The sequence below is a fragment of the Heteronotia binoei genome, chromosome 2 (genome assembly GCF_032191835.1).
Source record: "Heteronotia binoei isolate CCM8104 ecotype False Entrance Well chromosome 2, APGP_CSIRO_Hbin_v1, whole genome shotgun sequence".
NCBI lineage: Eukaryota > Metazoa > Chordata > Lepidosauria > Squamata > Gekkonidae > Heteronotia > Heteronotia binoei.
In genome coordinates, this window is record NC_083224.1 from 119,158,175 (window position 1) to 119,174,395 (window position 16,221).

The window sequence follows — 16,221 nt, forward strand, 5'->3', positions numbered from 1 at the left end:
TTGTAATAAAATTTCAAGCATCATTATAAACAACAATGGTGAAAGCGGGCATCCTTGTCTTGTACCTTTGCTCACCTTCAACTCTTTTGTAAGATCTGCATTTACACACAGTTTTGCATGTTGTTCCGTGTATATTGCTTTCGTCATTCTTACAAAATGTTCCCCTAAATTTATTTTTTCCATTACTGCAAACATGAAGTCCCAGTTCAAATTATCAAAGGCTTTTTCTGCATCCACAAAAAAAAAAGCCGCTTCTTTTTCTGGATGTTTCTCATAATATTCCACAGTATTAATAACAGCTCTTATATTGTTTCTTATTTGCTTTTTAGGGAGAAATCCAGCTTGATCTTCTTTTATAAAATTAATCAGATATTGCTTCAGTCGTTCTGCCAAAATTCTTGTATAAATCTTATAATCATTATTTAGTAGTGAAATTGGTCTATAATTCTTTACATTTGTGACGTCTTTATCTTCTTTAGGAATCAACGAAATTACAGCCTCCTTCCAAGTATTTGAAATTTTCCCTTTTTCTCTTATCGTATTCAAAAATTTTTGCAGTTTGGGCACTATCTTATCTTTAAGAATTTTATAAAATTTAGTTGTAAACCCATCTGGCCCAGGAGCTTTACCTTCTTTCATTGCTTTTATAGCTGCTTCAATTTCAATTTTTTCTATTGGATTGTAACTTGGGATTGTAATATTGTCATTTCTTTTATTAATTTCTTCTTTTCTGGTCTTTTTTGGTCTTTTTTTTTTAATTCCCCTTCTTTTTTCTTTATTTCATTTTGTAAACCTAGCAACCGCTCTTCCTTGGCCCTCTTATCTTTATTATTCAATGTGATTAGTAATCCTCTCATTACTGCTTTATAGGTATCCCAAACTGTCTGAAATTCCCCATCATCAGTCTCATTTATTTGAAAGAACACTGCAGTTTCCTTTTCTAAAAATGTCACAGCGTCTATCTTGTAGCAGATCCTCATTAATTCTCCATCTTCTTGTTTTCTTTTGCAATTTTGTAGTCCAGCATATTGGGTTATGATCTGCACTAACCTTTGGTAGAATCTCCACTTTTTTAGTTATGAGGCCCAAACTTTTGGAGCCCCATAACATATCTATTCTGGAAAAAGAATTATGTCTTGCTGAAAAGAAGGTATAGTCTCTTACTTCAGGATTAAACTTTCTCCAGATATCTTCCAAATTTTCTTGTTTAACCAACTCGAAAAAAGAATTTGGTAATTTTCCTTCCTTGTCTGTCTTCTTTTGGCTTGATCTATCAATATTATTTTGTATTGTCCCATTAAAATCACCCATCATCAAGATCTGGTCATATGACATTTAATCTAACTGTCGATTAATGTCTTTAAAGAACTTGTCTTTCGCTCCATTGGGCGCATATAATCCTAGTAGCAACGTATTTTTTGCCTCCATCATCACTTCCACTGCAATATATCTTCCTTCTTTGTCCTTAAATATCAATTTTGGTTCTAATTGTTCTTTAATATAAAAGACTACCCCTCTTTTCTTTTGTTCTGCCAATGAAAAAAATTCCAGTCCCAAATTTTTATTCCACAAAAATTTATAATCCTTTTGTTGTATATGAACTTCCTGTAGACAAATTATATTACATTTTTGTTTTTTAATCCAATGAAATGTTATTTTTCTTTTTTGTGGTGAATTTAGTCCATTTACGTTCCAAGATAGTAACTTGTACTCCATTATGGTGCAGAATCCTTATTCTCTTAAAAAAACTATACATCTCTTGTTCATTCTTTATTGTAATCCTTTTTCCATGTTGTTCGAAGCCAAGACCTTCAGGTAGTATCCATCTGTATCTTGTGCCCTCCACACACAACTTCTCTGTTAACCTCTTGTACTTCTTCCTGTCGTTAATCACTTGTCTTGGTAGCTCTTTCATTATTTTAACTCTATTCCCTTCTATTATCCAAGCTTTTTGAAAACCTTTGTTTAGAATTCTTCCTGCTATGTCTTTAGACCTTAATTTTATAACAATGTCTCTTGGTAGACCTTTGTCCTTTGCATATGCTGAGTTAACTCTGTAGACACTATCCAGCATACTTCTGAATTTTTCAGGGTCTTCTTCTAAGTATTCAGTGATGATTTTCACCAAATAATCCATTACATTCGTCTCTTTCCCTTCAGGTAGTCCTCTCAGATGCACTTGTGTTTCCATTAATCTGCAGTCATGAATTGTGACCTTCTCTTGGAGTTTTAGAAGGGTAACAGCATGTGTATCCACTTTCTCTTCAACACCCTTAACTGTCCTTGATCATACCCAGTTCATCTTTAAAGTCCTCAACATCTTTTCTAAGATCTCCAATATCTTTTTAAAGTTCTTTTTTAAGGGCCATTAACATTTTGTCCACCCCTTTCATCATCCTGGCTTCCAAGGCATCAAATTGGCTTTGCATTTTGTCAAAGGAATGAGCCCTTGCACGGGTTACCCTTCCTTCTGACATAAAAACCTCACCAAAACTTAAAAGGTCTCCAAATTAAAATCCAACACCAAATCCAATAGCTTAAAACATGCTGTTTAAAACAAGACTAATTTCGTCTTTCTCCTACCTTCCTGGGCTGAGATATTGATTTTTAACAGATTTGGCAATTTTCCTCTCTTTCAAAATGGCGATCGTTGTTTCTCTATGGTTAAAAGAAGTTCCTAGTGAGGACTTTCTTGGTCTTAATTCCTTCCTGGTTCAACTGTCACAGTCTTTTTCATTGGCCAGCAAGGCTTTACTTCCTGGTTTAAATTGCTCAGTTCTCTTCCACCAAGTATCGCAGCCTTTGGAGTTTGTTATGTTGATTACCAGTGTAGAGCGAGAAGCGAAATAGCCTGCATCATCAGCCACAGGTATTCAAAACAATTTCATTCTTTTTCAAGTTCTATTAAAGTTTTTAGTTTAAAAGAATCCAAATTAGGCAGACCCTTATCTTAATTCTGTTTTGCATCAGTTCCAATTATTTTTAATTCTCACTGTCATTTAGATTAGCTTAGAAAAGTCCCGGAGCAGAAATATTAATCAAAGTACCTTATCTGTTATGTTCTTGCACTTCGGCCTTTCTGTTCATTAAGTTGTAAATCAGTCCTTAAAGTGAATGAGGTCCGACAGGCTTAAGCCAATTTTTTGGCTTTTAATCCTTTGTAGATGATAGAAAACGTTCCCTCTTAAACGCCGGATCTTCAAGGCTTCCAGAAGGCAGGTTTAATTGCCTAATTTCAGCCGAGATCTACGACTGAAGGTATTCAAAGTTATCTTGGTCCAATATCTGACTGATATTGGTGGGCAGAGATCCCCGGAGGGGTCTTTACTGCCCTGAACAAAGGAATAAAATTCCCCCTTAGTCAGAGGGATGCAGCTCTGTCGGCACACTCAAACCGAAAGCCTAAGTTTTGTAATTTCGATCAACATTCTATTAATTTTTAGATATTATAGTTTCCATCAATAAACAACATTTTCTAATTACTGAAACGTATTCCAAGCCTACAGACAAGAACTGATATCTTCACTATAAATCTTTCAGTCCCGTATAACTTCTCAGTAACACTCCCTTTGGTCAGTTACTGAAAGTCAGAAACTCCACAAAAAAGTTATTGATGGGGTTATTCCAGTGAGGTAATCTGTACAGTAAGATCTAGGGCCAGCCACATTGATCAGGGAACACTTTTAGAGGACAGAACTCCAGTAACTTGTTCTCAGATTCATTGTGTTTTCCAATACACCCCATTGGCTTTTTTGATTAAGCACATTATTTCCAAACATTTGTATCTTTTTTCAGAGATTCTGGAATGCTCTGATAGACCAGTTGTTTGCTTCTGTAAAACCAACATTTTAAAAGGACAGACTAAGTAGATCTGATTTTGGATTTACCATGCATTATCTGGTCTCCACATCAGGACATTTTAAATGTTCAAATTGTTCTCTTTGTAAATTGTCCTTGGAATTTAAGGAATTAATTCATCCTAGGGGCAACTTGGCTATCAAATTGACACAATTCATGAAATGCAATTCAAGGAATGCATTTATTTAATCAAATGTTTATGCATACTTATGTACTTTGGCATTAGCACTGGACCAATAAAAGTCCAGATTATGGAATTTGCATCCTTTATTCACTATAAAATAGCAAAAGCCTCTATGGTGACTCATTTTCTTGAAGCTGAATATCATCCTGAAGATCTGAATGTTTGTGGTTCTATATAAATTTAAACGTCATCTGTATAATTATGTGAATATTCAGAAAGTACTTTTAATACCAGGAGGCTCACTTGATCTTATGTTAAGGACATATGCCCCTCTTGGTTTAAATCAATCTCTGGATCAGGGGTGGCCAAACTTGCTTAACATAGGAGGCGCTTAGAATAAATGTCAGATATTTGAGAGCTGCAAGAAGGGAGGGAGGAAGGGGAGGGGAGGGAGGAAGGAAGGAAGGAAGGAAGGAAGGAAGGAAGGAAGGAAGGAAGGAAGGAAGGAAGGAAGGAAGGAAGGAAGGAAGGAAGGAAGGAAGGAAGGAAGGAAGGAGTTTCCTGGCTGGCTTGGTTTTGAGAAGGGATTTAAAGAGAGTAATGCCTTCTCCAAGCTGGCCAATGGAGTGATGGGGGCTTGGAGAGCCACACAATATTTATGAAAGAGCCACATGTGGCTCCTGAGCGACAGTTTGGCCACTCCTGCTCTGGATTTTGCTTCCTTTTTACAGTATTATTTTTCAGTGTTTTGTAACATTGATATCAGATGTTTTTGCCCGCTGTATGAGTCATTGTGTTCCTTTAATGAATGATCTTTTGAATCCCAGCTGTGTTCGATTAATAGAATAGGTATCTTTTTATTTGGGATCTTTCGATCTTTCTACTAAGAATCTTTGCCAACATTTGAAAATACTGGGGTGGGGATAGGTTACAAAATTCTTTGTAAATATGTTGTAGATTTGTACATGTACACCGACGTGTAATGAGATCTGAAGAATATTCACCTGGAGATTGGCAACCTATCCCCACCCCAGTCACAATAATTGCTGATCCTTTTTAAAGAATTATGCCAGCCTATCCAAGATAAGAATTTTCTCTCAGTACCAAATACTTTAACCCAAGTAAATAAATGGGATCATACAAGCTGCCACTGGGACTGTACTTCATCAGTGTTACTTAGCACCCTTTAATTGTGATAAAAATATGAGCTACATTGAGGAGATGGTCTTAGGCACTCGTTTTTGTGTCAGTTCAAGTATCATAGCCTGAACCACTGACATGTGGAAATACTGTGATGGCCACTTTGGTCCCTCATGCTTTTTATGGTATGGCCTTTGACTGTTCAGAATTTTGTTTAGGAAAGAAATACAGCTTCCTTTTACTTTAGCCACATGAGTCAGAAAGTGTGCCATCTGGCAGCAGGCTATCTAATTTATGCTAACATTTCCAGTTTTTTCTTTGTTTGGGCTTACCAATTTTAGGATCATTTGTAAGGGTGCTACTATAGTCGAAGCAAATGTGTATTAGAATTGGGGAATCTGGGTTTGAAAGATAGTGGGATGTATTTTTTTTTAAAAAAAAAACAACCCTAGAGCATCTTTCTATATAGTTGAGACCCTAGTCTGGCTCACTGAACTAATTAGCATCATTAAACTTTCACATGAGTGGCAAAATTTGTGAATATGTTATGTTATAGTAATGGTATTGAGGGCACAGATATATTCCTTTTTTTGTGTCATTATCACTATGAAGAGATGTGTGTAACAACAAACAGAATGAATTCTTCAAAATTTAGGAAGTTTCATAATTACAATCCAGATTAACTCCCTTGAATCCCTTTATTTGTTTATGTCAATAATTTATAGTTTACTTTTATCCAAAACAGGACTCAAATGGCTCACAACAAAGATTAAAACATTAAGTTAAAATAAACATAAACCCAGTAATACAAAATATAAAGGACTAATTACATATTAACCACCTTCAAGAACCCCTGAAACAATTCAGACTTGCAAGACTTCTAAACTCCTGAAGATCTAGTAGATACCTTCTTGACAGGTTCAGGAAAGCTGGGATCCAGACCTACCTGGGTACCATTTGTGGTGCCACAGTGAGGGTGGAGGCCAAGGGCAGCCATTTCTGCCTCATTGCAGGGGGATGGAAGGGGGCCAGGGGCCTAACACAGGAAACTGGGTACCCACCCAACCCCTCTCAGACCTATCAGGTTTCTGGGGGGAGGCACCTTTAAATTACTTAGGGTGCTGTGCTAATGTCAGGACCACTATAGTAGAGACCCAAACCTGGCAGGTCTTAAGTGTCTCTATGGGAACATGGAGAGAAAACATTGATTGCATGATCAGAGTTGACACATTGTTTTATGCTGTAAGAGATGGTCTTTTAAGAATGAACATCTTGGACCATGAAGGGCTTTAAAGATAAGAACCACCAGTTTAATTTGAGCCCAGAAACAAATAGGCAACCAGTGCAGTGATCTTAAGATGATTGCAATATGTGAAAAACAGCTAGTTCCATACAACAGTAGCAGCTGTAATTTAAACCTGCTGGAGTTTCTGATTTGTCTTCAAGCAAAGCACACTAGAATAGTCAAATCTTGAGGTAGCACATATCAGTAGCCCAGCCAAATTTAGGAGTGAAGCTATCTTCTATGCTGAATTAAACTGGTGAAAACATTTTTAGTTATTATACTAACTTATCTGCATCCAACAAAACTCACTCTTAACCAAATCTCAGAGAGAGATTAATAACCTCATGGGTAGAAAGTATAATCCTTTTTAGAACATCAGCTTTCCAGTTAGCTCCATTTCATCTAATCTGGTTTTAATTTCACCTTGTTCTCCTTTAGCTACTTGACTACACCAAACAGATGCCATCCTAGAGCAGAGAAGGCTTATTCAAAGATAGCTGGGTTTGACCAGCATACTGATGGTGTCCTGCAAAGTTTGGATGATTTCATTCAATGGTTTTAGATAGATTTCAATATGAGCATCAATATAGAGAGATATTGATATAGCATGAGCAAAGGTACAGAACTTTGTGGGACACAGGAAACTGGGTGCCCACCCAGCCCCTCTCAGACCTATGGGGTCTCTGGGGGGAGGCACCTGCAGTAAGATAAGAGCCTTATTGTGAATCATTAAGTAAGTTGATAGAAACATTGTGAATCATTATGTGAATATAAAGATGACAGCCTTTTGGAACTAAGTTGATAAAAACATTGTGAATCATTATATAAATATAAAGATGAATATAATATGAATATATGAATATAAAGATGATACTTCAGATGTAAACATAGTAAAATAATTTATCAATTTCTCTCTCTCTGTTTGTAAAGATAGAACATGTCATCCAAGGACACGCTGCTTTCCCAGAACTACAAACAAAAGCTGCAGCCAGGTCACCATCTTTATTTCATTGTTTATAGTCTTTCTCTTAGATGCATTATTTTGGCTTCAAATAAAAAACTAGTTCATCTGAAATAATCCAGTTTTACTGAGTTACAGGTTGTGCTATTTGTCACCATCTTAATTTCTTTCTCTTTTCTTACAAGCTTACACTTCATAATTCCCATTACACAATATAGCCAGTTCTGTTGTGAACATATCTACCTAAGGACTGATTCACATGGTCATTTCTGTTGGTGATATCCCCAGAAATTGCCTTTTCCTAGCCATTTTGTCATTGCAAACACTCTCATGAATGCTTAGACATTTCAGTACCTCAGCCTAATTTCAAACCTTTGTTTGGATGTGACATTACTACATTTTTAAAATTCCCAACGGTCCTCCACCCAATCATACTTTCAGGAACAATCCACTTGTAGTAATTTTGCCACCTCAGAATAATTAATCCTGTGTTTAAACAGACTGAAAAATGCAGTGAATGCATCAATATAGGCAGTTCAAATTAAGAGTTTGAAGCTTTGAAGATTCACCTTTATGTTTGGTAAAGACCTACAATCCTTGGGACACATGTCACAAAATAAACTTATTCTGTGAGATGTCCTCCTTACAGTCAGCCCCAGGGATATTTTATGATATCTGAAACTATCATAACTTTAGATTCATCTAGCATTCTTTGGACAGGAAGCTAGTGCATACAAAGTCTTTCCCTTGGGCAGTGAATACAAAGGCTCATACTTTTCTTAGCAGTTAATTAAGTAATTAACACTAACAAAGAGCTCTGGTTTAGTGGGGGGTGGGTGGGTTGACAGGAAGTGATTGCACATATATTTAATGCAAGAAAGTTCATAAAAAGCTAGAGTAGCTATGACAGCGAAGACTCATGAACTAGGCAGGCTCTAATTTATAGCTTGTCTCCATGAAGAATTCACTGTAGTTACATTATTCAGCTGTAACATGTGATCTGTTCTCAAACGAGTCTTGCAGTGCAGTTCTAAACAGCCTTTTAGTGTTGCCAGTCTTTAGGTGGTAGCTGGAGATCACACACTGCAACTGATCTCCAGGCGACAGAGATCGACTTTGGAAAATGGACTCTATGACATTATACCTCACTGAAGTCCCTCCTCAAACCCCACTCTCCTAAGGTTCCTCCTCCAGAATATCCAGATGTTTTCCAAACTGGAGCTGGCGACCCTCACTTGCATCCTTATTAAGGCCATTGAGTTCAGAGGACCAAAAAGGGTGCAACTCTTCTTAATGTTCCACAGTTGGACTTGAGTACTCCTTTCTCACCTTGCACACTGAAAAAATTAGTCACTTCTTGGTTTTAGTAAACCCACAGTTTGCTGTTACAACCAAGTATGAAGCTGTGCCCTACTAATCAAGATTAGAAATGTCAGTTTGCAAACCTGGTTTGTAGGGTGAGCACAAAATATTTCCCGATTCAGAATTGGATGAAAGAGAAGGACTTGGAGGAAGAGTAGGAGGGAAGGAGCGCATAAGCCTGAATCTCTTTACAGGTTTGGTCATATAGGCAGCATCTGCCTCAGCCCATAGTTGCTCTATACACCATAATAGTCAGGATTCTGTATAAGACATCTACAGTAAGGGGACAAAAATTTTCACTTTTCTTAAACGATTATATGGATTACCAAGGTAATGTACATAAAATGCTGTGAAAGCTGCTATATGCTATATAATTTTTTCTTTCTTATATTGAACATATGAAGCTGCCTTATACTGAATCAGACCTTTTGTCCATCAAAGTCAGTATTGTTTACTCAGACTGGCAGCGGCTCTCCAGGGTCTCAAGCTGAGGTTTTTCACACCTATTTGCCTGGACCCTTTTTTGGAGATGCCAGGGATTGAATCTGGGACCTTCTGCTTCCCAAGCAGATTCTCTACCACTGAGCCACCGTCCCTAATATTCTAATAGAAAGTCAGACAAATCTTTGGATATTTAAATCTGGTGCCTGGAGCTGTGAATGGGCAAGACAGATCTTTGTACAACTTGAAAAGGTCCTAGAAAAAGCCCCATTTTTTGCAGAAAAAAATGTGAAATCTGAAGGAAAAAAATTGGGCAGCTTTAAAAAATCGGAAAATGATAAAAAGGAGCATCTGTAGCTTTAAGCAACAGATTCTCTCAGTGGCTGTTACTAGGCAGCCACAGCATTCCAAGCTTGGTTCTGTCAGTAAAAGGCAGAGAGAGGGGATAGGGACCTTTCCAGGCCTATTTTCGGCCTTTAAGGGAGGAGTTCTTGGAGCCAAGCCTGACTAGGGTTGTCATCTCCAGGTGGAGAAATTCCTGGAAATTTTGTGGTGGAGTCTGAGGAGAGTAGAATTTGGTGATGGGAGAAGCCTCAGATTGATATAATTCCATAGAATCTACCCCCAAAGGAGCCATTTTCTCCACGGGGATAGATCCTTGTTGTCTGGAATTCAGTTGTAACTCTGGGATATCTCCAGGTATCCTGGAGGTTGGCAACCCTGGGCCTGGAAGCAACCTCTACATGACTTGATACCACCTGGCTTGCATGACTCAACTAGACCTTGCTACTTGCTACTGTTCACCAGCAGTCACCCTACGAATGCCAGTGTGGTATAGCTGTTAGAGCTTCAGTGTAGAGTCTTGGAGACTCAGGTTCAAATGTCATCTTGCTGCAGAAGCTGAGTGAGTGAATTTGGACCAGTCTCATACTTTCAGCTTTATCTACCTCATTGGGTTGTTATGTGGATAAAAATGGGGAGAGGAGAATAATGTAAGCTGTTTGGTCCCCACTGAGGAGGAAGGTGGGGTATAAATGGAAATAAATAAATAGTAAGTATAGCTGAAGATGGGAGGCAGATAAAAGGTAGAAGGAGAGAATGAGACAGGGAAAGGGGAGAGGATATGGGGGTTGCCAGAGGGACATAAAGAAGACATAGTGTAGGGTAGGGGGATACAGGGGGAAGTTTGGTGCCCCCACAAGTCCTTAAGATTCCCTGCTATGCAAGTGGGCCTGGCCCGGTGGCTGGCAACACACTAGGCCATAGTTTTCCTAGGTAGAGGCTGCTGGGAAGGTACAGGGGCAGATAAAGTAGGTTGGCTGTTGGGTGGAAAGGAGATAGAGTTGCCAACTCCAGGTTAGGAATTTCATAGAGATTTGAGGGGTGGAACTTGGGATGATGGGGTTTGAGGAGGAGATGCTGATGCTGATATTGGATTTATATCTCGCCCTCCACTCTGAATCTCAGAGTATCAGAATGGCTCACAATCTCTTTTATCTTCCTCCCGTACAATCGACACCCTGTGAGGCTGAGGGAACTCTCACAGCAGCTGCCCTTTCAAGGACAACTCTTGCAAGAGCTATGGCTGACTCAAGGCCATTCCAGCAGGTGCAAGTGGAGGATTAGGGAATCAAACCTGGTTCTCCCAGATAAGAGTCAGTCAGTCAAAAATTTATTGTGTATAGCCACTGGCCGTTACAAAACAAAACAGAACCCAAACAGAACAACAAAGTTTCCAGTTAACACCTTAAAAGCTCTCCAGAAAGGCCAACCTCAAACAGTTACAGCATTTGATATTACTCTTGCTCTTATCTTCTTAGCTGCAAGGGCAAACAAAGAGACTCTATAGGACATGAGCATCATCGTCAGATAACAGAAATATAATCTTTTCAGTTTCTGAACTTGCTTTTAAGGAGGTTAGTACTCCAGACAGAAATTTAATTCTAGGGTCATTGTATAGTGGACAGGATAGAATACAATGGGGGAGGTCCTCTATCATAGGTGAACCACAAATGCAAAAACATTGTTCTGTAGGGATGTAGAATATCGACCAGTTAACAGAGTTGTTTGCATAGTCTGAAAGCGGAGAGTTATTTTATGTGGTGATTTTACTACAAGAATAGGCCCAGGTCACCTAGAGGTGAGGGATGGTATAAACAAGCAGATAGCATCACATGCTCACCTCCCGGATCATTCTTCGAAGGACCTAACTGTAAATAAGTCTGAAATTGCTGGATCTTCTCTCATTGACCAACCTGCATATTTTGCATGGCACCACATTTGATTTAACTGGTGGTACTTTTTCCTATGTGGCAACTTGTAGGGCTAGCACTGTAGATTATATTGCAGTATCTCCAACTCTAATGAATTTTGTGACTAGGTCTGAGGTCTTAGATCTTACCTTGAGTGACCACTGTCCTTTACATTTGCTTCTGATTACTAGTGATAATGTATTATCAAAACCAGCCCAAGGCTTTGCAGAGGATAAGAGTCCGCACACTTAAGCACTACACCAAACTGGCTTCTGAGAAGGATCTCAGAAGGGTATAATGTCATAGACTCCATCTTCCAAAGGAGTAATTTCCTTCAAGAGAGCTATGGTTGCCAACCTCCAGGTGGGGGCTAGAGATGACCCAGAGTTACAACTGCTCTCCAGATCACAGAGAAAATGGCTGCTATGGAGGGTGGACATTCTGCTGAGTTTGCTTCTGCTGAGGCGATCTCGTCCTCTCTCCCCTCTCGCACACAGGATTTTTTTTTTGTTTCTTGCTTGGTTTTTGAGCTGCCCCTTTATCTTTCTTCTTTTTATTGGCTTATGGCTGTCCCACCCAATCATGTTATTATATATTTAGATATTGGTCCAGACCAGGGAACTGAGGAAAGAGATAAAATCACTTTCTCATACTATTGAAATGGCACATGAGAGGCTTTTGAAGTTCAAAATAAACAAAATATTTAACTTGAAGGGGAAACAGGACAAATAGAATCAAGAATTGGATATATGAGGTGAACAGATGATAAAAACGGAGGTAATTTTATGATTAAACGAATTTAATCAACCAAGTTCCTAAAATCCTTCTTTAAACACAGACCAAGGGAGACCTCCCTTTTCACTGGGCAGGGATTACTTCTCTAGACAAGAAGCTCTGTCATTTCTTAACTGACACTTTCCACAGAGTTCTCTTTGAACTGCCTGTCACTCAAAGGTTCTCAGACTCTGTGAGGCATTAACCCTTGACAGTCTGTTACAGCTTCCCTCCCCAAACCTCATCCTTCCAAGACTTCAATTCCAAATATCTGGGAATTTCCCAACCTGGAGCTGGCAGCCATAAGGGGAACTCTTTAGATCTCTGTAGTTGGGAGCAGTGTTCCCTCTAAGCTGAGTTACTGTGAGCTAGCTCACAATTTTTTAGCCTCCAGATCACATATTTTTGTCTCAGCTCAGGAAAAATGGCCCCAGAGCAAACTAATTTATGCTGTAGCTCACAACTTTAATGCCAGTAGCTCATAAAATAGAATTTTTGCTCACAAGACACCACAGCTTAGAGGGAACATAGGTTGGGAGTCTATTGTGATTCCAAGAGATCTCCAGGTTGGCAACCCTAGAAGGAAGCAGTAAAAAGAGAGAGGCTATGGACTTTCAGGAAAGGGAAAGAGGAAATAATGGGGGGGAGGAAAGTGAAATGTCTTCCATAAGCCCTTAGCAGGGGTGTTGAAATCATTTGTTATGAGGGACCTGACATAAATGAGACCTTGTCAGGCTGAGCCATGTTGGACTGGGATGTGTGTGTACCTATTTAAGATTAGGTAGCAGAGATATAAACTTTATAAAGGACACAGATGAACAGAAATATTTTTTTAAAAAAAACTTGAAACATGCTTAAAACATTAGCACTTGTTGGTCTTAAAGGTGATTTCTTTGTATCTCTCCCATGGGATCCAGGGAACTGGGCAAAGGAAGTTCTGGCTCTTTCCTTCCTTCTCCAGAGGGCCAGGATGTGGAGGAGCCGCAGCCAGTAGGTAGAAGAGAACTTAGTAAAAGGAAGAAGGCTCAGTAGCTCTGCTGTACAATTGAGAGAGTCTGGCAAAGCAAGCTCTCTCTGTCCCCTTCCTCCCCAGGGGAGGAGCCTCAGGCAATGGAGAAAATAGAGACTTTGCTCTGTAGCTCCTGTGCAATTGAGCAAGCCTTGCAAAGCAAGCTGTTATGCAGAAGGAAGAAAGAGAGAGGGAGAAGGAAATAGATGACAGCCAGTTGCTTGGGGGCCTGATAGGAGCCCTCTGGGGGCCTGATTCAGCCCCTGGGTCACATATTTGACACCCTGCCTTACAGGTTCTCACTTGTGCTATATATTTAATTACATTATCCTTAATATCTATATAATTAAAATGTATTAAATTGGATGTTGACTTGTATTACATTTCCACTAGGTTTCCCCAAATTCTTTAGTTTTAGTAAACAACTAACAATGTTTTTGTGAATGGCTTCAGTACTTTACATGCTTACTAGTTAAGATGCTGCTGATTGCTGCTGATTGCTGCTGATTGATTAGGAGTGGCTGTGTTCTCTACCCTCTTTGCATTATTAAACTGCGCCTTGCCAGAGACTGAGCACATTGCAGAGGGCTCTGGAATAGAGCAGAGAAGTACTACAAGCGTGAGGGCGTGAGGTTTGTAGCTTAGCAGCTGGGGGAGTTGCTGAAAACTTCTGAGTTCATGTGAAAAGCTGAAGGTGAAGGTGATTGCTGCTGATTGCTGCTGATTGATTAGGAGTGGCTGTGTTCCCCACCCTCTTTGCATTATTAAGCTGCGCCTTGCCAGAGGCGCGAGCCTTTGGCGCGAGTCGAAGGGCGAGAGCTAAAGGGCTGTTGGCCTGTGGCTCTTAGCCTGGGGGCTGTGTAAGGACCAGGAACCCAGATTCCTTGTGTTCCCAATAGGGTAAGTAGACTCTTCAGGTGGGGAGCCACATAAACAAACAGGGTTTAAAAGGGTTTTTTAAAAAGCTATCATGCAGGTAGAATGCCAGCAGGGGGGTAGGAACTTTTCATTGTTTTGCATTGAGTGTCACATGTATGACTATGTGCCCACAGGACAGAAGTCTTGGGTGTGTGCTCGATGCAAGGAGCTCCTGGTCCTCAGGAAATGAGTTCGTACCCTTGAGGCTGAGGTGACTGACCTGGAGAAGCAGAGACAGTCAGTTAGGCACTCGGAGAAGACTTTTGGGGACGTGTTAGATGAGCCCCGCTCTGAACGTGGCAGCCCCGTTGCTGCCAGGGAGCATGAGGGTCGAGAGGGAACAGGGCACTGGGCTGAGGATAAAGGGAATGTGCCCTCAGAAGGGACCTCTTCTTCACTTGGTGAGTGGAAATCCTTTCGCGCCAAGGAACCATCCCTGGGCAGGGAGGGAAGGGGGGTCTTGGTAGTTGATGATTCGATCCTTAGGCAAGTAGACAGCTGGGTGGCAAAACCGCGTACTGACCGTATGGTGACTTGCCTGCCTGGTGCGAAGGTAGCAGACATTACGCGTGTAGTAGATAAGCTGATATACAGTGCTGGGGAGGAGCCAGTGGTCGTGGTGCATATTGGCACCAACGATGTGGGGAAATGCAGTCGTGAGGTCCTGGAGGAAAAATTTCGGCTGCTAGGTGGGAGACTTAAGGCCTGGACCTCCAAGGTAGCCTTCTCAGAAGTGCTACCTGTTCCACTTGCAGGGCTGGAGAGACAGGTACAAATTAGAAGTCTCAATGTGTGGATGAGATGATGGTGTAAGTAGGAAGGGTTTAAGTTTGTTAGGCACTGGGATGCTTTCTGGAACAAGTAGGAGCTGTACAAAAAAGACGGTCTCCACTTGTCCCCGGATGGAACCAGGCTGCTGGCGCTTAAAATCAAAAAGGTGACAGAGCAGTTTTTAAACTAAATCTTGGGGGAAAGCCAACAGGAGATGAAATGTCTCTGGTTAGGGAGGACTCATCTCAAAGAGATGAAGGGTTAGCTGTTACTTTTCTACCGGGTAATGGATCAGAGTTTTCCTCTGAGATGGTGACAAACAGAATGGACTGCCTACCAGAGTCTCGAGGCCGCAGGAGGAAGGTGGAGGGCCTTGCTTGCCTGGGAAATTATAGATGTTTGTACACAAATGCTAGAAGTCTTCAAAGTAAAACTGGTGAGTTGGAATGTTTAGTGTTAGGAGAAAACATAGACATTGTGGGAATTTCAGAAACTTGGTGGAATGAGGAGAATCAGTGGGATACGGTGATTCCTGGATATAAGTTATATCGGAAGGATAGGGAGGGAAGGGTTGGAGGTGAGTCAGAGAGGGCATACAGTCCTGTATGTCAGAGAGGGCATACAGTCCAGTAAGACTGAGGTCAGAGAATTAGATTCCCTTCTAGAAATGCTTTGGGTTGAAATAGAGGGCCCAAAAGGAAATTTAACTATGGGAGTTTGTTATCGCCCACCAAATCAAAAGATAGAGGATGACTATAATATGATGGAATGCTTAAAGATATTGGCTAGACTTAAAAACTGTGTCGTCATAGGTGATTTTAACTACCTGCAGATTGATTGGGTCAATATGTGTTCTGGTCGAGAGAAAGAGATGAGTTTCTTGATGCTCTCAATGACTGTGCTATGGAGCAGATGGTCTCAGAATCTATGAGGGGTAGGGCGATCCTGGATTTGGTCCTAAGTAATGCCCAAGACTTGGTGAGAGATGTAAAAGTGATTGCACCGCTTGGGAGCAGTGACCATAACATTATTGATTTCACCATTTGTATAAATAGAGAGTTGCTCTAAAAGACCAGCACGACCACATTTAACTTTAAAAGGGGTAAATTCTCTGAGATGAGGAGGCATGTGAGGAGGAAACTGAAAGGAAAGGTAAATACAGTCAAAACCCTTGGGGAAGCTTGGAGGCTATTTAAAACTACAATCCTAGAAGCTCAGATAAAATATATACCACAAGTTTGGAAAGGTACAAACAGGTATAAGAGAAGGCCTGCATGGTTAACAAACAATGTAATGGAAGCTATAAAAGGTAAGAAGGACTCCTTT

General features: G+C 40.2%; 1 protein-coding gene across 3 annotated transcripts in view; it reads left to right on the top strand.

The window, feature by feature from the left end:
- The window catches only part of FGGY (FGGY carbohydrate kinase domain containing), a 346,832-nt gene that overhangs the window by 223,830 nt on the left and 106,781 nt on the right, over positions 1 to 16,221 (top strand). For all 3 annotated transcript variants that reach the window (XM_060231899.1, XM_060231898.1, XM_060231900.1), the window contains one exon: positions 7,338 to 7,399. In XM_060231899.1, coding sequence (XP_060087882.1) covers positions 7,338 to 7,399 — 62 coding nt within the window. The remainder of the gene's footprint in view (positions 1 to 7,337; positions 7,400 to 16,221) is intronic.